Source organism: Aspergillus udagawae (assembly GCF_001078395.1).
Source record: "Aspergillus udagawae IFM 46973 DNA, scaffold_4, whole genome shotgun sequence".
Classification (NCBI taxonomy): domain Eukaryota; kingdom Fungi; phylum Ascomycota; class Eurotiomycetes; order Eurotiales; family Aspergillaceae; genus Aspergillus; species Aspergillus udagawae.
In genome coordinates this window covers 3949143-3968209 of record NW_025091267.1, presented here as the reverse complement: position 1 = coordinate 3968209, position 19067 = coordinate 3949143, and the positions used below count along the sequence as shown (strand labels likewise).

At 50.0% G+C, this 19067-nt stretch overlaps 7 protein-coding genes across 7 annotated transcripts; 3 read left to right on the top strand and 4 right to left on the bottom strand.

Annotated features, from left to right (window-relative positions):
* Positions 1-1534: 1534 nt before the first annotated feature.
* Aud_006772 (flavin monoamine oxidase family protein) lies at positions 1535-2821 on the bottom strand (the record flags this gene model as incomplete). The annotated part of the gene is made up of 1 exon (XM_043291669.1): positions 1535-2821. One exon carries the CDS (start codon positions 2819-2821, stop codon positions 1535-1537), a length of 1287 nt encoding a protein of 428 aa, XP_043147604.1.
* A 4359-nt stretch (positions 2822-7180) lies between these two features.
* Aud_006771 (DUF427 domain-containing protein) lies at positions 7181-7650 on the bottom strand (the record flags this gene model as incomplete). The annotated part of the gene is made up of 3 exons (XM_043291668.1): positions 7181-7212; positions 7262-7342; positions 7398-7650. 3 exons carry the CDS (start codon positions 7648-7650, stop codon positions 7181-7183), a joined length of 366 nt encoding a protein of 121 aa, XP_043147603.1.
* A 795-nt stretch (positions 7651-8445) lies between these two features.
* Positions 8446-10182, top strand: Aud_006770 (MFS transporter; the record flags this gene model as incomplete). The annotated part of the gene is made up of 4 exons (XM_043291667.1): positions 8446-8676; positions 8736-8977; positions 9041-9880; positions 9939-10182. 4 exons carry the CDS (start codon positions 8446-8448, stop codon positions 10180-10182), a joined length of 1557 nt encoding a protein of 518 aa, XP_043147602.1.
* Positions 10183-11670: 1488 nt separating this feature from the next.
* Positions 11671-12906, top strand: Aud_006769 (Zn(II)2Cys6 transcription factor domain-containing protein; the record flags this gene model as incomplete). Its single annotated transcript, XM_043291666.1, has 1 exon — positions 11671-12906. One exon carries the CDS (start codon positions 11671-11673, stop codon positions 12904-12906), a length of 1236 nt encoding a protein of 411 aa, XP_043147601.1.
* Positions 12907-13263: 357 nt separating this feature from the next.
* On the bottom strand, positions 13264-14821 carry Aud_006768 (MCT family MFS transporter; the record flags this gene model as incomplete). The annotated part of the gene is made up of 4 exons (XM_043291665.1): positions 13264-13681; positions 13743-14106; positions 14167-14540; positions 14604-14821. 4 exons carry the CDS (start codon positions 14819-14821, stop codon positions 13264-13266), a joined length of 1374 nt encoding a protein of 457 aa, XP_043147600.1.
* Positions 14822-15500: 679 nt separating this feature from the next.
* Aud_006767 (uncharacterized protein) lies at positions 15501-17072 on the top strand (the record flags this gene model as incomplete). The annotated part of the gene is made up of 6 exons (XM_043291664.1): positions 15501-15581; positions 15653-16245; positions 16311-16375; positions 16432-16510; positions 16561-16670; positions 16729-17072. The coding sequence occupies 6 exons, from the start codon at positions 15501-15503 to the stop codon at positions 17070-17072; spliced, it is 1272 nt and encodes a 423-aa protein (XP_043147599.1).
* A 416-nt stretch (positions 17073-17488) lies between these two features.
* On the bottom strand, positions 17489-18970 carry Aud_006766 (uncharacterized protein; the record flags this gene model as incomplete). The annotated part of the gene is made up of 4 exons (XM_043291663.1): positions 17489-17657; positions 17710-18059; positions 18109-18621; positions 18683-18970. The coding sequence occupies 4 exons, from the start codon at positions 18968-18970 to the stop codon at positions 17489-17491; spliced, it is 1320 nt and encodes a 439-aa protein (XP_043147598.1).
* Positions 18971-19067: the final 97 nt, after the last annotated feature.

Below are 19067 nucleotides of genomic sequence, written 5' to 3'. Positions count from 1 at the left end.
ACCGCCCTCAATTCAACGAAATACCCACGCCCACAATCGTACAGGCTGTTGTTCAGAATCACGTCGATGCGATTCTACGAATGACTGAGATGGCGTTGAATACCACAAATTTGGCAGCCGTGTTGTTTTTTTTCCCCTTGAGAGTAGCAGGCGCAAGAGTAACTACAGCTGGAGAGGCAAAGTCAATTGGTGCAATGCTTCAAGAGATTTCGACGAGGGGTTTTGCTGTTGCAGATGCGTTCAGAGCGGATCTGAAGTCTCTATGGCACCGAAAAGGGATATAACGATTATACTGCGACTTCAGAGGGTTTGTTATTTTAGATCACCTGGATGACAGTGCGTGCCTTAGTCTGAGAAACAAGGGTAATCTGATTGTTCCCAAAGAATCTGGACGACACTCGGGAGGAAGCCACAACACCTTTTTGGGGTCAAAACATACAGTTTGCGAAAATGGAGCCCAGGTCTTATACTCTCTCACTAATTTTCATACCCCAGTGTGGATCAAACTAGGCTATATTAGGCAAGCTTGGGGATTAATAATATCCCGGAAACATGTTAAAACCTGTATTGAGATGTAAAATACATCGGGCCGTATTAGAGCTTTTGTACAACACTTGTACGGTGATTGCGGGTGCCTGGATGTCTGGAAGCGTCGATGCAAACCAGACAAACAGACACGAGCTGCCTGGCAATTCTGGCAAGTCGTAAACAGTCACCTTTCCTGTTCCTATTGCGGCATCCTATCGTTTAGGTGCTTACTGCAAGGCTATGCAGGAGTTAAGTGGAACAACATAAATGACACTGCTCATTATTCTTTTCAGCCTGTTAGCATTAGTTTTCATTTCATTATAAGACGAGCCCACTAACCGAAAGCTAACATTTTGCGATGCTACTATTAGGCTCCTCGGCGGCATCTTTTGCCTTAGTGAGGTGAGGTCCAGCCCTCTCAACAAGTACATTGCCTCTCAAGCTGGTACTTGGGAGTAATCTCCTTCGTATGCCCCTACCCCCGGCGACTTCGGCCGTGAGCATACGCCATCTGAATATAGCCTATCACCCAGCCATCTGTTTGGTGAACGTTCCACGCCCCTGCCTTAATCCCAACCTAGTAGACTACGCTTCCTTGACAATCTTGAATTGGATAATGGAGCAACAGATGATGAGCACCCGACTTATATGCCGTATGTGATTGAGTGGAGGGTGACTCTTAACAACCAGGTCCTAGCAAAGGATACAGAACAAGACCTAGTTTCAAGTCCCAGTTTATACTGGGAGCAAATTAAACAGAAGGCTGAACGCGTCCTGCGTCAGAAAGTAAACCATAATCGGCGCGTGAAGCCGGACGATACTTAAAAGTATTACTGGGTGCAAGAGGCAAGGAGAATTAATTGATAATTAATGAAGATAAAGTAATTATTGCAAGTCTTTAAGTGGAGTAATCTATAGGTCTAAATGTCCAGATATACATCTCTATATCCCAATAATCCCCGAGCCCAATCCAGTACAGCAGCCATCCAGGTACCATTGTGCTTCGTCACTGCTTCCCCTCCAGAATCTTTTCCACCTGACGCGCCGCCGCGGCGCCCGAGCTCATAGCGCCGTCAATCGTACAGGGGCCCATGGCCGCAATGTCCGCCCCCGCGAAGCTCATTCTTCCATAGCCCTTGCGGATCTCGACGGCGCCGTCGAGAAAGTGCCGCGGTGCGTGCATCATCCACCCGCCCCGCGAGAACTCATCCGCGTTCCAGTCGTGCCACGCCGTGTCAATGACCTCCAAATCGGGGACGAACTTTCTCAAAGCGGTCTGGACGGCAGGGATGTCATCGTGCTTGATGCCGTCGGACTGGGAAATCATGCACAGGATTATGGTGTTGTCGCCCCAGCGCTTCTCGACGCGCATGCCATTCAAGGGGTGCTCACCGGGGGGGGCGAGGGCGGAGAAGGGTGTGATGTGTCCGCGGACGCGCACCCACAGCTTGGAGCCGCGGACGGGATTGCCGGTCTTGAACATGGCCTGTACGGGTTCTGGCAGGGCAGGGGAGATGTCCAAGAGGCGCATGGTGTTGAGGGGCACGGCGACGACGACGGTCTTGGACTGGATCGCCTCGCCGGCGCATGTGGTGACGGTGACGCCCCTGCCGCTGTCGGCAATCTTGGCGACGGGCGTGTTGAGTCGCACCTCGGCTTTGGAGCTGCTCTGGATGGCCTCGCTCAGCTTCGTCATGCCGCCGGGGATGCACCACGACGAGGCCGTCTCCAGCTCCGCGGCATAGCTCCCAAAGTTACTCGCCGTCGCAAACAACAGCTGCGTGGACCCTTGCTTCTTATAATCATGGCTAAGCCCGCTCAGCGCACCCTTGATTAGATCCACATCATGCTTCGACAGCCCCATCGCCTCGATCCTCTCCTCCATCGTCTCCATGTTGATGTCGCTGTTATCCACCGCCGTCACGTCCCACGGCAGCGGGAACCTCTTGCGCGCGTCCTCAAACAGCTTCCCCACGAGTCCATACGTCTTCTCGATTTCGCTCGTATGGACTTTACCATCTGCGAGCTGGTAGTAGACTTCAGACTCCAGGGGAGGCTCGAGGCGCGCGAGGCCGTGGCGCTCGAGCTCGGACCAGACGGCGGGCTGGGTCCAGTGCACGTAGCCGCCGCCAAGGTCGAACTGCCCACCAAAGGCGTCGGTGGTGTAGGTGCGGCCGCCGATGCGGTCGCGGGCCTCGAGGAGGAGGACCGAGTGGCCGCGGGTGGAGAGATCGCGGGCGGCAGTGAGGCCGGCCATGCCGGCGCCGATGACAATGGTATCGTAGATGGTCATGTTAGATGTTGTAGTGTTGTTGTTGTGGTTGGTGGTTGTAGTTGAGTTGGATGTTTGTGTAGCTATAGTTGATGGTGGTATTGATGGATGGCTGTTCTATGAACAACTGCCGACGCAGGGTTTATATACCCAATCCATCCACCCGCCATTTGCACCCCTATCCAACACAGCCCTCCATCAGTTCGAATTAAACGTCATACCGTCTTCCCTCAGCTACGCGATCTCTAATCGTGATACAACTGGATGCAACCGGGTACGGGCACGGAAACACCAAACGGCCACCTGTACTGTAAACAGTGGAGCGGACCTCTCAGGCGTCCGAACGGTGTAGACCCGCACCACGCCTTGCCGGCGCCCGAGGACCCCGTGTGGTTGTCAGTCCGGTGCAGGTGGGGCATCTAGCATGCAGATGCACGATTAATGCCGAATGCGGAAATACAATCTCATCATCCAAGGTTTGGCGCCATCTCCGTCCGTCCCCCAAGGGTGATCGACCGGGTTCCGCGGGATGATCACCCGCAAGGTTCGGGAGAAATATTAAGGCTTGAGGTGGGGAGGGTATTTGTATAGCTAGTACAAGGTACTGTAAATTATAATGGTAAAAACATACATCCTTATTACAAAAGTAGTTTAACAGATCTTGGCATTGGGGTGTGGAAAATAGTTCAGGAGTATAAGACCCGGGCGCCGTTTTTGCAATCAACTGTAACCGCTCCGGACAGATGAAAAAAATCTGGACTCAAAACCGCAGCGGTTTGGTTCCAACTGGTGTTGGACTCGCCTGAACTTGGGCTGAATGCAACTCTAATTAATCCTCTGTGTTTGCTGAGAGCGGCTGAGAAAAGAAGGTAAACTATTATCTATTATAGATATGAAAGGGATACTGCTCTCATCTATTTTAATAAAACATTGGCTGGGTGTCCTTGGGTCTCTATCTATGAGGATGATGTTGTAAACAAAGAATATCAATAAGCCATACTAGAAACTGTAGGGGCATCAGTGAATTAGATTACATAACTAGATTTTCTTGATAGATTTCTGAATGATTTTTGAATATTTTAAGTGTTTAAATATGAATAAGTCCTTCCCAACCGTTTTCGACTTTCAAATTCGAATGAGGGAAATTCTTATTCGATTCCACCCCTAAGAAATTCATCACTACGCTAATTGTGATACTCTTCGGACAATGCATTCAAGTCTGCAATAAGGGCGCAGTCTTAGATCACAGATCATAGATCAGATTGAAGTCGTCCCTCCAGGATTGTAATGTGGTTTCAATGACCGCAGTATTAATATATCGGCAGCTTTATTTTATTTTTTTTTTTGGTACATAGCGTCATAGAACATGGTTAACTATTACTTTCCGCAACCAGCCATTCACAGTTCGCAACTGGCTGCGACCTTGTATGCTCGGGCCAGCCTATGAAAGCACCTGCGGCTTACAATTTACCCGTGCAGGAGTCTCTCAGATCTAGAGACTAATGAACTATAGGATTCTCACATCTTATTAGAGAGCCACGGCGGGATCTAGAACACGATATTAGCTCTATGTGAGACTCTCGGTGGCAATCGGTTAAAGACTGGTACTCAATAGTAATCATATTGAGTTTGAAAAGATTTAATGACCGTTAAATGCAGATCGTATGTTCTGGCGCATCTGTTTACTGTTTACGCATGCCGCTCAAGGAGTGGCTGATTTGAGCTCGGTGGGGTTTGATCCAGTCATCATATTGACGCATTAAAGGTTATTCTATAAATGATATTTTGTGTTAATTGAGGTGTGAAGCTATGTTAAAACTAAAGCAATCATGAGAGACTTCTGCATCTGTATGGATACTACGCGGTAGGGACTATTTATATGAACACTATTTCTGCCTTTCATACCATGTCTATAACACTGATGCTCCAGTATATAACTTTGTAGTCAAACTCACATAATTCATTATTGAATACCGGACCTACCGCTATAAAAATATAGAAGAATTTATTTTTGTTTTTGTTTGTGTCGACTGTATACTCTGGATGCATGAAGAACTGGGAAGGAACCACACCTTTCTGCAACAGTGACTGTCCTGAGGGAGAGAAAGGCACCGGAATATTTAGCAGTGATGGGCTGGTGGACATTGCTGGTCAGGACGCAAGCAGATATGTGAAAAGTGCGGTCCTGATATAACTGATACTCCTCCACGCATGCCTCACCACCCCAAGTGTGAATGCCACTATCTTCCCCTATTGCCAGTTCTTCCTCCAATCCCTGTCGGCACCCAAGTGTGCAACAAGGATGCGGTTATTACGCTAATGGGCCTTGCATTCAAGGAGACCTTCCTCAATATAAATCATTCAGGATTCCCACCATTATCGTTACAGGCACTATCATTCAGAACACCCTGATCTAGGCGGTCTCGACTTATATCGCATGGAGGACCTTCTGGATTTCAGGTCTGGCCTGGTCTTGAAGCAGGACATTCCAGGCCGTGACAATGATATCCTAGACAAGATGAGGCCCATTCTTGATGATGCTATCGACAACTCCGAAACTACTTTTATTTTTGTTTCGTCCTTTGGATCGGGAATCCATAATGTTCATATGAACCAGGGCAGTCTTCCTCAGTTTGATAACGGTGTCTACTCGGACGGAGCTCTGCTGTTCAAGTTCAATGACTGACACTGGGAAGCACTATTTCTGGCCTTTGCTTCACAGAGGCTCCCAACTGACAGTGAAGGAGAGCCAGAGCAGAACAGTCAGACCTTATTGGAAAGGCTTGAGCAAGTAGCTGAGGACACTTGATATTTTAGGGCTCTTGGTAAAAGCACAGGACTAGCCACTTGATCTCTTTCATGCGAACGAACCCAGCTGAATTGGTGTAATACTTTTTCTTATTTCATCCCATATCTTTGCAATTGTAATGAGATTTATGGAGAGTTCCAGCTTTACTTGCTGATACTCATTGCTAACCCCCATTCCTTCCCCTTATATGGCGATACCGCTATGCAACTGTATGGTGCCCCTGATACCGAGGGAGTGAATCAAACTTTGCGTACTTTTCGGGAAGAGTTGCGTTAAACACAAATCTAATTAAGCGCTGACATGGCTCCACTCATTATTTTTGGAATATTCCATCCAATCTTGCGTCCTGAACAGAATTAGGCCCTGTATATGCTTGATTTGTCTTCAGTGCCTGTCTCCTCCTGTCATATGCTGTGATGCACACAAGGTTAAAGGTGCTCTCATGCACAAACCATTAAGTCCAAGCAGAAGGTAGGTGGCAAAACGGCTGGCCAAGTGGCTCTGTGTCAGAAGCGAAAGCAAACGGCCACCATAGGCTCCTAGGCGAGGCATAAAGTTCACCCTAAGAAATGCCATCATGTATAATAGACACACAAGGATAGTTATCTTGGTGGCTGCCTGCATATCCTCTCATTTGACGGGGCTCAGGTAAATGAGACCAACCAACCAACTAACTTTTTAAAGATGGGTTGAGGGTAATCCCCCTGCTATTTTCGGTGGGAAAGGTTTCACCTAATCCGATAAAGCAACGACTTTAATGGAACTCAAAGAGGTTTACGGAGACGCCGAGACCAATGCATTTCCTATGGCTAGGAACTGAACCCGCACCAAACGAGTTCGACGAGGGTCGGTTCCAATTTCTATGTGTTGGTTAGGAGGTGCTACTGATGGGAATCATCGACAGAAAAATCAAAAATAAACCCCGATTCTTGGATAAAATACTATTAACGATGATAATGGCATAGCAACAACAAATCCGAATCTTACTAAGAGACACAGATAATTGAGCTTATATATTGGTTAGCCAAAACACTAGATCTATATATAGATAATTCTGCTCGTTATATGCACCTAATAGGTCATCTATATCCATACAATTTGGCATGGCCACCCATATAGATACATGCGTTAGATTGCGATTGGATGAAGTCCAATCCAAATTATAGATTTGGTGGGTTGGATTTGGATTTGCAGCTTAGGTCACCCAGTCTAGGAGAAATCTCAGTTGCCAATTTGCTATCCACGTCCTATGCGACTCCCTAAGTCATGGAACCAAGTTAGCTCGAAGGATGTCTTGATAATGGAAAGGGTCGTACCCCTACGCTGTTGATATTGGGCTGAAGGCTCCTATCTTGCCCTTACAACGGAAGGATGCGATTTCAGAATGATATTCATTGTTGGTACAACTACAAGCAGCTACAGTCATTTGAGTCGCATTCCATAGTTAATATTATGAGCTCCAGTAGAATATGTGGCAATCTCAAATTCTTTGATTGTATTCATTTGCAGCCTTGGCACTCAGATAGTGGGCTTCTGGACGTCAAGAGGCGACACCCCGCGGCATTTGGACACTATTCCTCCACAATCTCCACTTTGTCCTTGTCTGTCCGTTATTAGTAGGATGCACAGAGTTTAAAGTTGGAGAAACTCACAGAATGCAATGTAGTCTTTGATGTTCTTTGCTGCGTCGTACGGCTCCTTGTAGTACCAGGCAGCATTTTCAATGGTTTTACCTGCACAGGATTAGAGGGTTGCAAGGGAAACCTGGAATTTGGGATAATAGCCTACCATCTACAGCCACGTTCCAGTATGAAGCATAGCCCTTCCATGAGCAAAAAGTGGACAAATCCGAGTGCTGGAGGAGGCTCTGATCTTTGATCGCCGACGGTGGGAACTGTGCATCATGAGCGTGGACCAAGGCAAACCCTACAACAGTAGATGACAAGCAAGGACGATATACATAGATGTTTCCTTCGACCGTTTCCCAGGTCTCTGTCTCGGCGACAATATGGTCGCCGACCTTGGCGAGGGCCCGAGGCATGTTTCTAGGCTGATTGGAATAAGCTGCGTAATTGAAGAATGCTTGTACTTCTAGTGCGGTAACCATAAAGAGGGAGAATCCTATATATATAGATATAGATATATGTATAGGCCGGTATGACTTCACTTCTTGCGCTCTACGGAGAGTTATTCCAGTTCAGTTAGATCCATGCATATCTGACCCAGCGGGGAAAAGAGATTAGCAATCGGCATGACCGCGCACGCCACTTGCGGGCTAGATGACACCAGCTGGTGTTAATAGGTTGTCTTTCCGTTCACTAATCCCCCGATATAGCTGCATGTTCCGATGCTATTTCTGGATAGGGCAGGCTGTGAATTATCTCAGATGTCTCTGCTTCCTAAACCTCCGACGGAGGAGCGCCGAGCCCACGCTTTCCCGGATGGATGTGGATCAGAACCAAGGCACCGGCGTGTAAGGTCTTAATGATGGGAGCAACTGCAGATGGAAAGGGGGATTAGAAAAAGCAAAATGTATGGATAGGATTTTCGCGCGAGATGCGTTCCAGCACTCATGGCTCAGCTTGTAGAGATTTGACCCCATTTCCACAGAGCACTTCCTCCGTAGGACTGCCATCAGAAAACACCTTTTTGATGACGTGCTGAAAGTACGAGTAGAGATGTTAGTGTCAGTTTAGGTCGCGGGGTATTTAAGTGATGGTCACCTGTCGGACAGGGGGCAAGGGTGGGTTACCACATACTATCAAGACTCTTGCACATTGTCCCGCCGTATTTGCCGAAGACAACGAGCAGCTTCATATCAATTGCAAGAGAAGCCATGGAGGACACCATCAGCGCCCAGCAAGTAAGCGCGGCGAAGCCGGTCGATGGTCATAAAGATGAGGAAGAGAGCTCTGGTTTCTACGACGACGTTTTCGATACGTCTGCGATTGATCCGGCCCTGACCCGCAAGATGGCTCTTGTCAATGGAACCATTGACAAGATCGGAATGACCCCCTTTCAATGGAAGCTGTTTTTCCTCAATGGGTTTGGATACGCCGTGGACTCGGTGAGTGATTCCAGAGACACCGAACCACGTTTGGTATTAACGCGACCTGCTGGGCCCAGCTCTTGATCGTCTGCCAGTCCATCGCGCAGCCCGCAGTAGTAAAGGAATATGGGAATCCCAACAAACATGTCGCTGGAATCTCTCTTGGATCTCAGATCGGATTGCTGGTTGGCGCAGCCTTTTGGGGGTTATCGGCCGACATTATTGGACGTCGATTTGCCTTCAATACCTCTCTGTTTCTCGCTGCCATTTTCGTGGTGATCGCAGGAGGCATGCCAGGATACATCCCCTTTGCAGCATTGTGAGTGCAACCCTATTGTCGGCAACTTGACTCCATGAGGCTCTGACCGACTGTCCTTGCTAGAGTTGCCCTATACTCCACAGCGGTGGGGGGAAATTACATTCTCGACACTACTAGCCTGCTTGAATTTCTCCCCAGTGGGTATTCCTGGCTGGTTACATTCATGTCCATCTGGTGGGCTGTCGGCTACACCATCGCAGGGCTCCTTGCCTGGGCTTTCATGAGCAATTACAGTTGCCCGGCTAATACGACACCCGCTACATGCTCCCAAAGTGAGAATATGGGCTGGCGGTATCTGCACTTTACCTGTGGAGGGCTGGTTCTGATCTTGAGCATCCTCCGTCTTTTTATAGTCCGGATGGTGCAAACTCCCAAGTGGCTGATCGCCCAGAACCGCGATGAGGAGGTGGTCCAGCTCCTGGCTGCCCTCGCCGAGAAGTATAATCGGCCATTCGACCTCACGCTGGAGGATCTGCGTAAGGAGGGTCATGTCATCCATACAGAGAAATCGGCCTGGTCCTCCCTTCGCATCTCACAGCATTTTCTCGGACTTTTTCGCACCCGCCAGCTAGCTTGGTCCTATACGGTAATCATCCTCAATTGGCTCGTCATTGGCATGGTCAGCCCTCTCTACCACGTGTTTCTGCCTTACTATCTTCAGTCCCAGGGTCGGAAAGTTGGCGGCGGCTCCACCTATACTACGTGGAGAAACTATGCTATCAATCAAGTTTCGGGGCTGGCGGGACCCATCTTTGCTGCCATTCTGGTGGAAAGCAAATTTCTTGGGCGTAGGGGCACTATGGCACTGGGCGCCCTACTGACCATGGTGCTGCAGTTCGGATACACTCAGATCCGAACTCCCGCGCAGAACGTGGGCGTCTCCGCTGCAATTTCAGCGGCCTCGTATGTTTCCTCTCCGAGCGCTTCCAAAGTACCTTGTGCTGACAGGCTCCGGGTGTAGAAACATGTACTACGGCACGATCTACGCCTACACGCCCGAAATCCTCCCGTCCGCTCATCGAGCCACAGGGTACGCCCTCTGCGTCGTGTTGAACCGAGTGGGAGGCATCATGGGCGTGCTCGTTGGCAGCTATGCCAACGTTGAAACGACCGCTCCACTCTTCGTCTGTGCTGCACTGTATGCATTGCTGATTGTCTTGAGTCTCCTCCTTCCATTCGAGAGTCGTGGAAAGAGGATTCAATAGGGAGCAAATGAAGCTCCATGGTCTGCTCCTGGGGAAGGGACACGCTGTGCATCGCGCAAGATACGGGCCAAATGGGGAATGACGTGCCGCCGAATGTAGAAAAGCGTTGGTCTGGAGTTCGTATTCACTGATAACTGCTGCGGAGTTCATCCAGTGTAACCGGAGCTCGGAGGAATACGTCCTTATACATATTTCAATATATCCATGCGATCGGTCTAGACTCTCGAGATGGTGATCTCCTGGCAAGACTTCTCCGGTCGCTAGCCGAAGCCACGAGGCAGATCGTTATATCACTAGCACGTCTCAAACTGAAAAGTGCCCGGTGGCCGGGCGGTTTATCCAGTACTGATTGGGAGCTTCCAATTTTACCTTCCGTCTGTCTCAGTCCTTTCTCACGGTCAATATAAGGTGGGCGCCACGTCTCAATGATGTGGGATAAATACGCCTCCTGTGAGATAAAGCTATGATGCTATGACGTACATCACCGACTTCTCCAATTTCGTCGTACATTGGACCTCGCGTGTGGCTGTGTGTCTTGGCTTTATCTGTCGCGGCAAGACGCAGTCAAGCATGAACTTGCTAAATAAATATAACAACAGTGGTGCAGTGCCAAGATGCGTATTATCATTTCCTGAGTTTAGTGACCATTAGGCTCTATTAATAAAGGAAATAGCCTCCGTGTTTAGCTCACGAAGGCCCTGTCTTTATCTCTAAGTATCCAGACGTGGGAGTCAGACGGCCCATCCAAAAGCGCGCGATAAGCCTCTGGTACTTATTCTCCTTCTCGTTTGGTAAGTGAGGAGAAGCAAGCAACTTTGCTACTGGCCAATACATGGTAAGACTGGTGCGCGACCCCCTGTCTTCATGCGTCTGTAACCATGTGCAATACGAGGGCGTCGGGCCCCCGTATTGGAGCATTTCAACTCGTGCAATCTATACTCGTATTGACTAGTTATCGTCCAGGAATGGCGTGACAGCGGTGCGGTCGTCATTATTAGCTTTCTGATTGTATCCCTGTGCAATCATCGGTGCCTGGAGTTGTGACGGTGGCGCTTGGTGAAAGATTTTGAGGAGACTTCACCTTCTTGTTATCCTAATCGAATACGACAGCAATCTGTTCCTATAAAGCAGGGGCTGCAATGCTCCACGCATTATCTCCTTGAATAAGTCCGGACCCTCGGCCCTCGTATCAAGGGTGCTTGCTCCGCAATTAAGCATCAGGGATCGCCCCACGGGAAGAAGCGTTGACAACAGCTTCCGAACTCTGTTGGAGGTTCCTTCAGTCCCTTGAGCGTCATTTGCACCAATGGAAACTAGGAGTGGCTTGCTTGGGTGATCACGACAGTTTCCGCACCGTATTGCAGTCGAAGCTCAGAGTTTAAGAGCTGTGCATAAAAGCACGGGCAACTGGAGCCAGAAGAAGTTTCCATACGAGCTTTCATCCATTTTAAGACGCTCCACATTCTCTCTCTCGAGTAGATGCCTAGCATGGGGACACAAAAACGGGCTTTGCGGGCCTCGTGCGATAAGTGCCACCAAGCAAAAGTTAAATGCGTCCCCACCGCCGTAGGGTGTCAGCGCTGCCTCGACTTAAATAGTCTGTGTGTCCACAGTCCCCCGGGACGATCGGGTCGAGCCCCCGCAGCGAGCAGGGAGCTGGGGGTACGTGCTGCACGCATCCTTACCCCCCCGCAAAGCAACCCTTCACGAGCCTCCAGCGAACACAACGCGTCCACCACGAGTGTCAACACCAGGGGCTCCGACGATGACAACGATCGGAATTCCCAGGTTCCGTCGTCAGCGGTGGACTTTTCTAACGACTCCATGCTGATCATCGATGAAGAAGCTGGCCAGATGGAGCCCATTGATGCGATGCTGTCGGGCTGGTTTTCCATGCCAGGAGCCGCCGTCAGTCCCCTGTACAGTGGGGATCAGACCACTGAACTGCCCGAATTCGCAACACGTCTTCCATCAACGTTTGGGATGACCAGTCCGAATCCCACGGCCATTTCTGATTTTGCGACGGGCGAGCCTATGACACAATCTACAATGACAGCGCATCCCCTGGTACCCTCCCATCCCACAGACGTTGTCAGTACCAAGGGCCACAGTTCGACGTGTGCTTGTTTCCAAACCATCATTCGGGCACTTGAAAAGATTCAACAGACCAACGTGCGACTGTTTAGTCTGGATGTTGCCCTGAGCCAGAATAAGGAAGCACTGATCCATATCTGCAATGCCCTGGCATGCATCTCCCCTCATGACAGTACCACTCGCCTTTTGATATTGGTTCTTCTCCGCAAGGCGCTCCTTCTTTACCACCTTCTTTATCAATCGAGACTGCGCGATCGAAGAGACATGAACCGTAAAGGCGACAGTCCCATTTCCTCCTGGCCCGCGTGGTCGTCCTTGGACACGAACATGACTTCAGCGAATCAGCAGCATAACCCCCTCTCTCCCTCCGAACACAACCAAGTTCCGACTGGCCCAGGCGCGACGACGGCCAGGCTTACCTTGGGCTCATATCAGTTGGATTATGCTGATGAGAGCTCTCTGGCGAAGCAGATTCTGCTGCTGGATGTAAATAAAGTCCCGCGGCTACTTGAGCGACTGGACCGGCGAGCCTGCGGACTCGACGAGGCTGATGGGCTGGACTTGTACAACATGCTGCGAAGTGCACTGATAGCCGAGTTCCGAGCTATTATGACAGAGGTGGAAACATAGAGTCGAGGCTCAATACTGGCTGGCGTTTCATTGTGATGGAGGCTTTGAGAAATAGACCGCAATTCGTACCATTCAGTAACGCTCTCATAGATATGCAATGACACACGCATGACTTACGAGTTCTTTGGATTGCTTTTCCCTTTTTCTTTTTTATAACTCGTGCTTCTCTCCTAGGTTAGGTTAATCTGGTTGACTTTTCTACGTTGGAATTGATACGATGAATAGTGCCGTATCTATTGATGAACTCCCTGATGAAAATGACCCTATACGTCCCGCTTAGATGCCTTCTCATCGCCATGACAAAACTGACTGGATAATCTAAGTTCTTTTCTGACATATCAAAACAGCCGTTTTATCCTAGACCTTTTCAAGATTTGCACCTTTCTTGATCACCCGGGTAGCACTCATGAGACCACCACACACTAAAAGGGCGATTCCGGTAAACACAAATGTACCAGTATAATCCAGCCCCCCCTCAATCCCCGTGTTATCATGGTTGCTCTGGCGGGACAATATGGCACCCGCAATGGGAGATCCGATTAACACTCCCAATGAACCGATGGTCAACGCCATACCCACTCGAACACCGATTTGGTTCAGACTTGGACTTAAGGCGACCAAAACCGCTGGTGGCAATGCCATTAAACCACCAGAGAAAAATGAATACATGATGGACGTAGCGATTAGATTGCCGAGGTTGTGGACTGAAATCCAGCAGAGAACGACGATGCCAGAGATATATGCGCAGGGAACAATGACATTCAGGTTGCCGAGCCTGGTTTTACGCTCCGATTAGTTACCACTCCCGCGATTTGCGAAAAACTTAGGGAACTTACTTGTCTGCAAGGGCATTAGGGAGCAGTCGGCCAATCATTCCTGCAGCGTTCATGATACTCAGGATGTAGAACGACAACTCCGAGTCCACGCCAATGTTGGCGGCGTAGCTTTCTGCGTAAAAGAATGGAATAAAAAAAGCCATAAAGCCCAGGGCTAGTCCCACGACAAAAGTGGTATATGCAGGGTCCTGAAAAGCCGCAAAATCCACCACTGGGCCGGACTTTCGCGGAGGGAGTCGAGGTCTCAGGAGGGAGATTCCAAGTAACAGAGTAGCTAACATAATAAAGGCCATAGCGCGCACAGCCCAGGGGAAACCCACGGTGACAATCAGTCGACGAATGACTATTGGAAAGATAATTCCACCTAGCACACCACTTGTTAGTAACGCAGGCGCCTGTGGGGTTGATGGAGAATCAAGCTTACCCACGCTGCTACCGCTGGCTGCGATCCCTGTTGCCAGTCCTCGTCGAGTCGAAAAGTAGGTGCCAACCACAGAGATACCTGGAGTGAAAAGGCATCCAGATCCAAAACCTAGACACAGTCCCTGGGCCAGGAAAATCTGATAATACTTGGTTGCGAGCGAAGTCATCATCATTCCAAAGACGGAAAGGAAGATTCCCAGCCCTGCGACGGGATAGAAGTATCCTGCATCGAACGCCCGTCCACAGAACACCCCCACAAAAAGGAGCAAAAACCCTTGAATCGAGCCAATCCAGGAGATCGATGACGGGGTGGAGGTCGGGAGAAGCGTGGTTGCATAGTACGTTTGGAAGATGCCGAAGGAATTTGCCATTCCCCTAGTACAGTGCGCATTGATTAGATGGCATATTCTGAACAAAAAAAGGCACCAGGAACCTTACCAAGTGTTTAGAACAAACAGGAATCCTCCAAGCACCTGCAGCCAGGCTTTGAGTCCCCCATTTGGAGGGGGAGGCGGCCCTGGAGGACCTGAGGGAACAGGCACTGAAGCGGGAGTCTCCTTCTCGACGTCTACATCAGAGGAAAGGTTGCTACTGTGCACTGTTTCGTTGACCTTAGGTGATGATAACTCCTGCTGTTCCGTCGTGGAGGAACTCATCTTTGTGACTGGGTGGACAACACAATTACTCCGAATCCGTTCTCGCGAGAGGCACTAGTATGAACTTTGAGAGATGTCTGAAAGTCTGCTATATTTAAAGAACAGCTCCTCAATGTCAATTGTAATTTCGGCTGGTCTACGGCGCCTGCGGTCCAATGTCGTGGGTCCAGGGACTTGAGGATCTGCATGCAGGAATCCACTCTCGACGGAAGATCAACTCCATATAGGCTTTTCACTGGACAATTGTGCTTATTACCCATTATGACCAGCTCTAACTCGCAATACACCCAGAATGGGAGCATTCTTCTCAAATGGCGAATACGATGCGAGTGTTGAACTGCGTGTTGCTCTGAATGCTTAACCCACCGAGGCGCCAATGCAAGTGCAGGGTTTATACGAACCCACAGAAGCCATCCAATTCCCCCAGCGGGTTAGCTCCTACGGCGGCCAAGTCATCATTAGCTCTAAATTTTTACGAGTCCAATCGGCGAGATCTAAGACATACATGGGTCGGAACCCTTGAGCCAGCGCTACCGCGCGGACACAACCTCGCTGTCCGCAGGTTATTAGAGCGGCTGCGTAGATCCAGTGCAAGGACCAAGAAACACATATGTGAAGAGCCCAGATTATCACTCCCTTGTTTATCCGTTTCAACTCTGCCCCTCATTTGATCGCAGCCATGAAAGTGATTGTCGTTGGAGGTGGCATCGGCGGGTTGGCGGCCGCGATTGGCCTCCGCCGTGCTGGTCATGAAGTCAAGGTGAGAAGCATGGGGATGCGAACTGCCTCTGCAAAGACCCATAATTCAGTGACCGACGATGGGACTCCTAGATCTTTGAACGCTCGTCCTTTCTCCGGGAGGTCGGTGCGGCTATTCACGTTTGTCCCAATGCCTCCCGGATCCTCCTGCAGTGGGGATTCGACGCCGAACTAGCTCGCATGGTGACGGTGCGCCGGTCGGTGGTGGCTTCAGGTAGCTCACTCAAGCCACTAGTCGAAGTCGATTGCTCGCAGTTTACCCGGACTTACGTTGCACCCTGGTTCCTGGCGCACCGTGTTGATCTCCACTCGGAGCTACGACGATTGGCAACGATGGAGGGATCCCCAGGATTGCCTGTGGACATCCTCTTGCGGTCCGAAGTGGTAGCCTACGATGCTGAAAGGGGATCTGTAGCCCTTGCTGACGGGTCGATTCACCATGCGGACCTGGTTGTCGCCGCGGACGGCGTTCATACCAGTGCTATTCATGAGATAATTGGCCATGCAACGCCGGCCGTCTCGACAGGGTCAGCAGCGTTCCGGTTCCTGATCCCAACGGAGCTGCTGAGGGAGGATTCCCAGACAGCGCCGCTTCTGGAGGATGGCCTGATGAGAATCTTTGTCGCGGATGATCACCGGCGTCTGGTTTGGTACCCATGTGCAAAGTGAGACCAATCCCCTGTTTCTCGTAGTGTCGTATCACGCACTCATCATGAGTTCTTTTCTGTAGTAATACCGTTCAAAATTTTGTCGGCATCCATCCAGATCTTCGAAAGGATTGTTCTGAAAAAGAAGGTCAGCACTTACGCTTGCCAGTTCTAGGTTTGAGCATACTGACATCGCTGAGATAGACTGGGATCGCGGAGCGGACATCAGTGATCTTCTCTCTGAGTACCATGACTTTCATCCCAGCATTATAGCCATTCTCAAGTCAGTTCTTGTGGACTTCAATTCTCTTTATCTGGCTAAGTCATAAAAAGGAAAGCAACGAGCATCAATCGCTGGCCACTGCTATATCGCGATCCGATTCCAACCTGGACCCGAGGCCGTCTAGTGCTGATTGGCGATGCAGCACATCCTATGCTTCCCCGTATGATCTCCAGGCTCGTGTTCCAATTCTAGCTTCCGTACTGACTTCCAGTCTCTAGATCAAGGCCAGGGAGGGGCGCAGGCTATTGAGGATGGCGGTGCTTTATGTGAAGTCTTCATGGATCTCTCGGACACTCCCAGTGACGAGGAGGTCCGCTGCCGGCTCGCAATATTCGAGAAAATCCGACTCAACCGCGCATCAGCGATGCAGGTCTTCTCGAATGCAGGACAAGACGAAGCCTGGAAGATTCGCGAACGCGCAAAGCAGTACATGCCGGTGGGAGTTGAGGTACCCACCTCGCCCCCGGAGTTCATGGCGCATAACTTCAGATATGATGTGCTGGAGGACTCCCGGCGCCAGCTGCAGTCGTTTTTAAAGAACACACAAGCAGTCCAAGTTTGAAGTCAAGTCGCGGGACAACTGCAGGATGTGGCCAGACAATTATATTTTTACGTACCTGATATCTGACTAGTTAGTTATTCATAGTAGTAGATGAGTTAACAGCATCCTCAACTCAGTGACTATAATGAACCCGCGCTCTAATTTATACAACCAAAATTATTGGAAACCCCCCCTTTGAAACATGGTATGCGAATGTACTGCTTGGAGCATGTAACAAGGGGCTTGAGCGAACATAATCCCCAAGACTGGGGTAAGAACCATCTGTTGTGATAAGTCACTTCGGTTCGACTTGAACTTGCTTGCGCACAAGCCGCAGGTCCACGCTCAAATACCTCCGCACTACGTAAAGCAAAGAAGCGAAATATACCAAACCAAATCATTCCTTCTCCTATCAATTGGACAATAATGCGTATAAACTACCCTACAAGCACAGCCTCAACCATCGTACTAGCCGCTGCGTCCGGTCCCTTCCGCCATACATTTTTGATCTTCAGACGAGGGTCAGCTCGAGCAAGAAGATCGGCAAAGTCCTCTTCGGTGCGCTCCCGCGCATTGTGCAAGACCATCATTTGCATGTCGAGGTACCTGTGGACAGTTAGCTTCTTGCCCGTTGGGATGAAGAACACGGCAAGCATACCGGACTAGCTTCTCATGTAACCCATGGAGTTGCTCTGGTGGCGGGATAACTGAGTCCGAGATGATTACACGAGAATCTGGCTTCATCGCGGGCACGAGATTCTGGAGGATTCTCACTGCATAATGATCGGGCCAGTCGTGGAGAATGTGGCGCAGATAAAAGACATCAACGCCCTTGCGTGTCTGAGGCTGGAACATGTCGTGGACCTCAAACTGCACCCGACCCTTTAAAGCAGACGGGAGGGATTCGGTCCCTGACACAATTGCAGCCTCGAGGTCCTGGACAACGAACGAGAGCTGCGGGTAGTGCTCGGCCAAAGCCACAGAAACGTGTCCATTACCACCTCCAACCTGTCCTCAGTCAGTACCTCCTAACGTAATCCAGTATTGGAAATCTCACATCAATGACCGTGGCGGCACCAAGGGAGTCCCAGGGAAATCCCTCAACAACCTGTTGCGCTGACCGGCCACCACTCTTGCTCAGACCGGCCATGCCACGATTAAAACGATCGAAGCGTTCGGGATCCTTTGACAGGAAAGTAAACAACGGATCGACCGTGTTAAACGCTATATTAAAACCTGTTTGATTAGGCTCTTCCGAAGAAGGGTATTTACGCAGAGAGTCAACTAGTCTTGAGGCGGCCGGAAAGGCTTCATGGGTGCAGTGGCCCAGGAACGCAGTCAACTCTGGGTTGATCACCATTCGTTGAGACACGACGGTATGACCGACGTATCCCGGACGAGGTTCATAAAAGATTCGACGCACGAAGAGAAGGCGCAGCACACGCTCCAATCGGCCCAGTGGGCAACCGCTGCTAATAGAAAGCTCTTTGAAGGAGACGGAGGATTCGAGGGGCACCTTGCGTGCGAGGTCGAACTCAATTACGACAGCCAAGGCAGTGATGTCGTGGTACTAGATACATTCCATTCCATGTCAGCTACGATGTCTCGATCACTGTTTAAAATAGACGTACAGCGTATGATAAGCTCTTTAGATAGTTTTCTGGTCCGGACACGAGAATCTGGAGGTCCGTTGACGCTTGAATAAGGGAGGCTGTGGCATCAAGGGCCTCAGTTTGGGCGAGTTCGCTTTTACCGTCTTTTGCCCTGGCCACTCCGTTACCATTGACAGGCCCATTGCTCGAGCTCTCAACTACAAATGATGGAGCAGGAGCGGATGCTGCCAGGTTATGGCGGGTGATCGTGAGTGCGGCGTTGGAGATGGTGGCCGCAAGGTTCAGCAACACGGTGGGATCTGACATGATGATTCGAAAGCGAGCAGACTGAATGCTTCGTTGTCCCTTATACCAAGCGAATGGCCGAAATCGAGGTATAATATATGAGTGCGGCGTGTTGGTC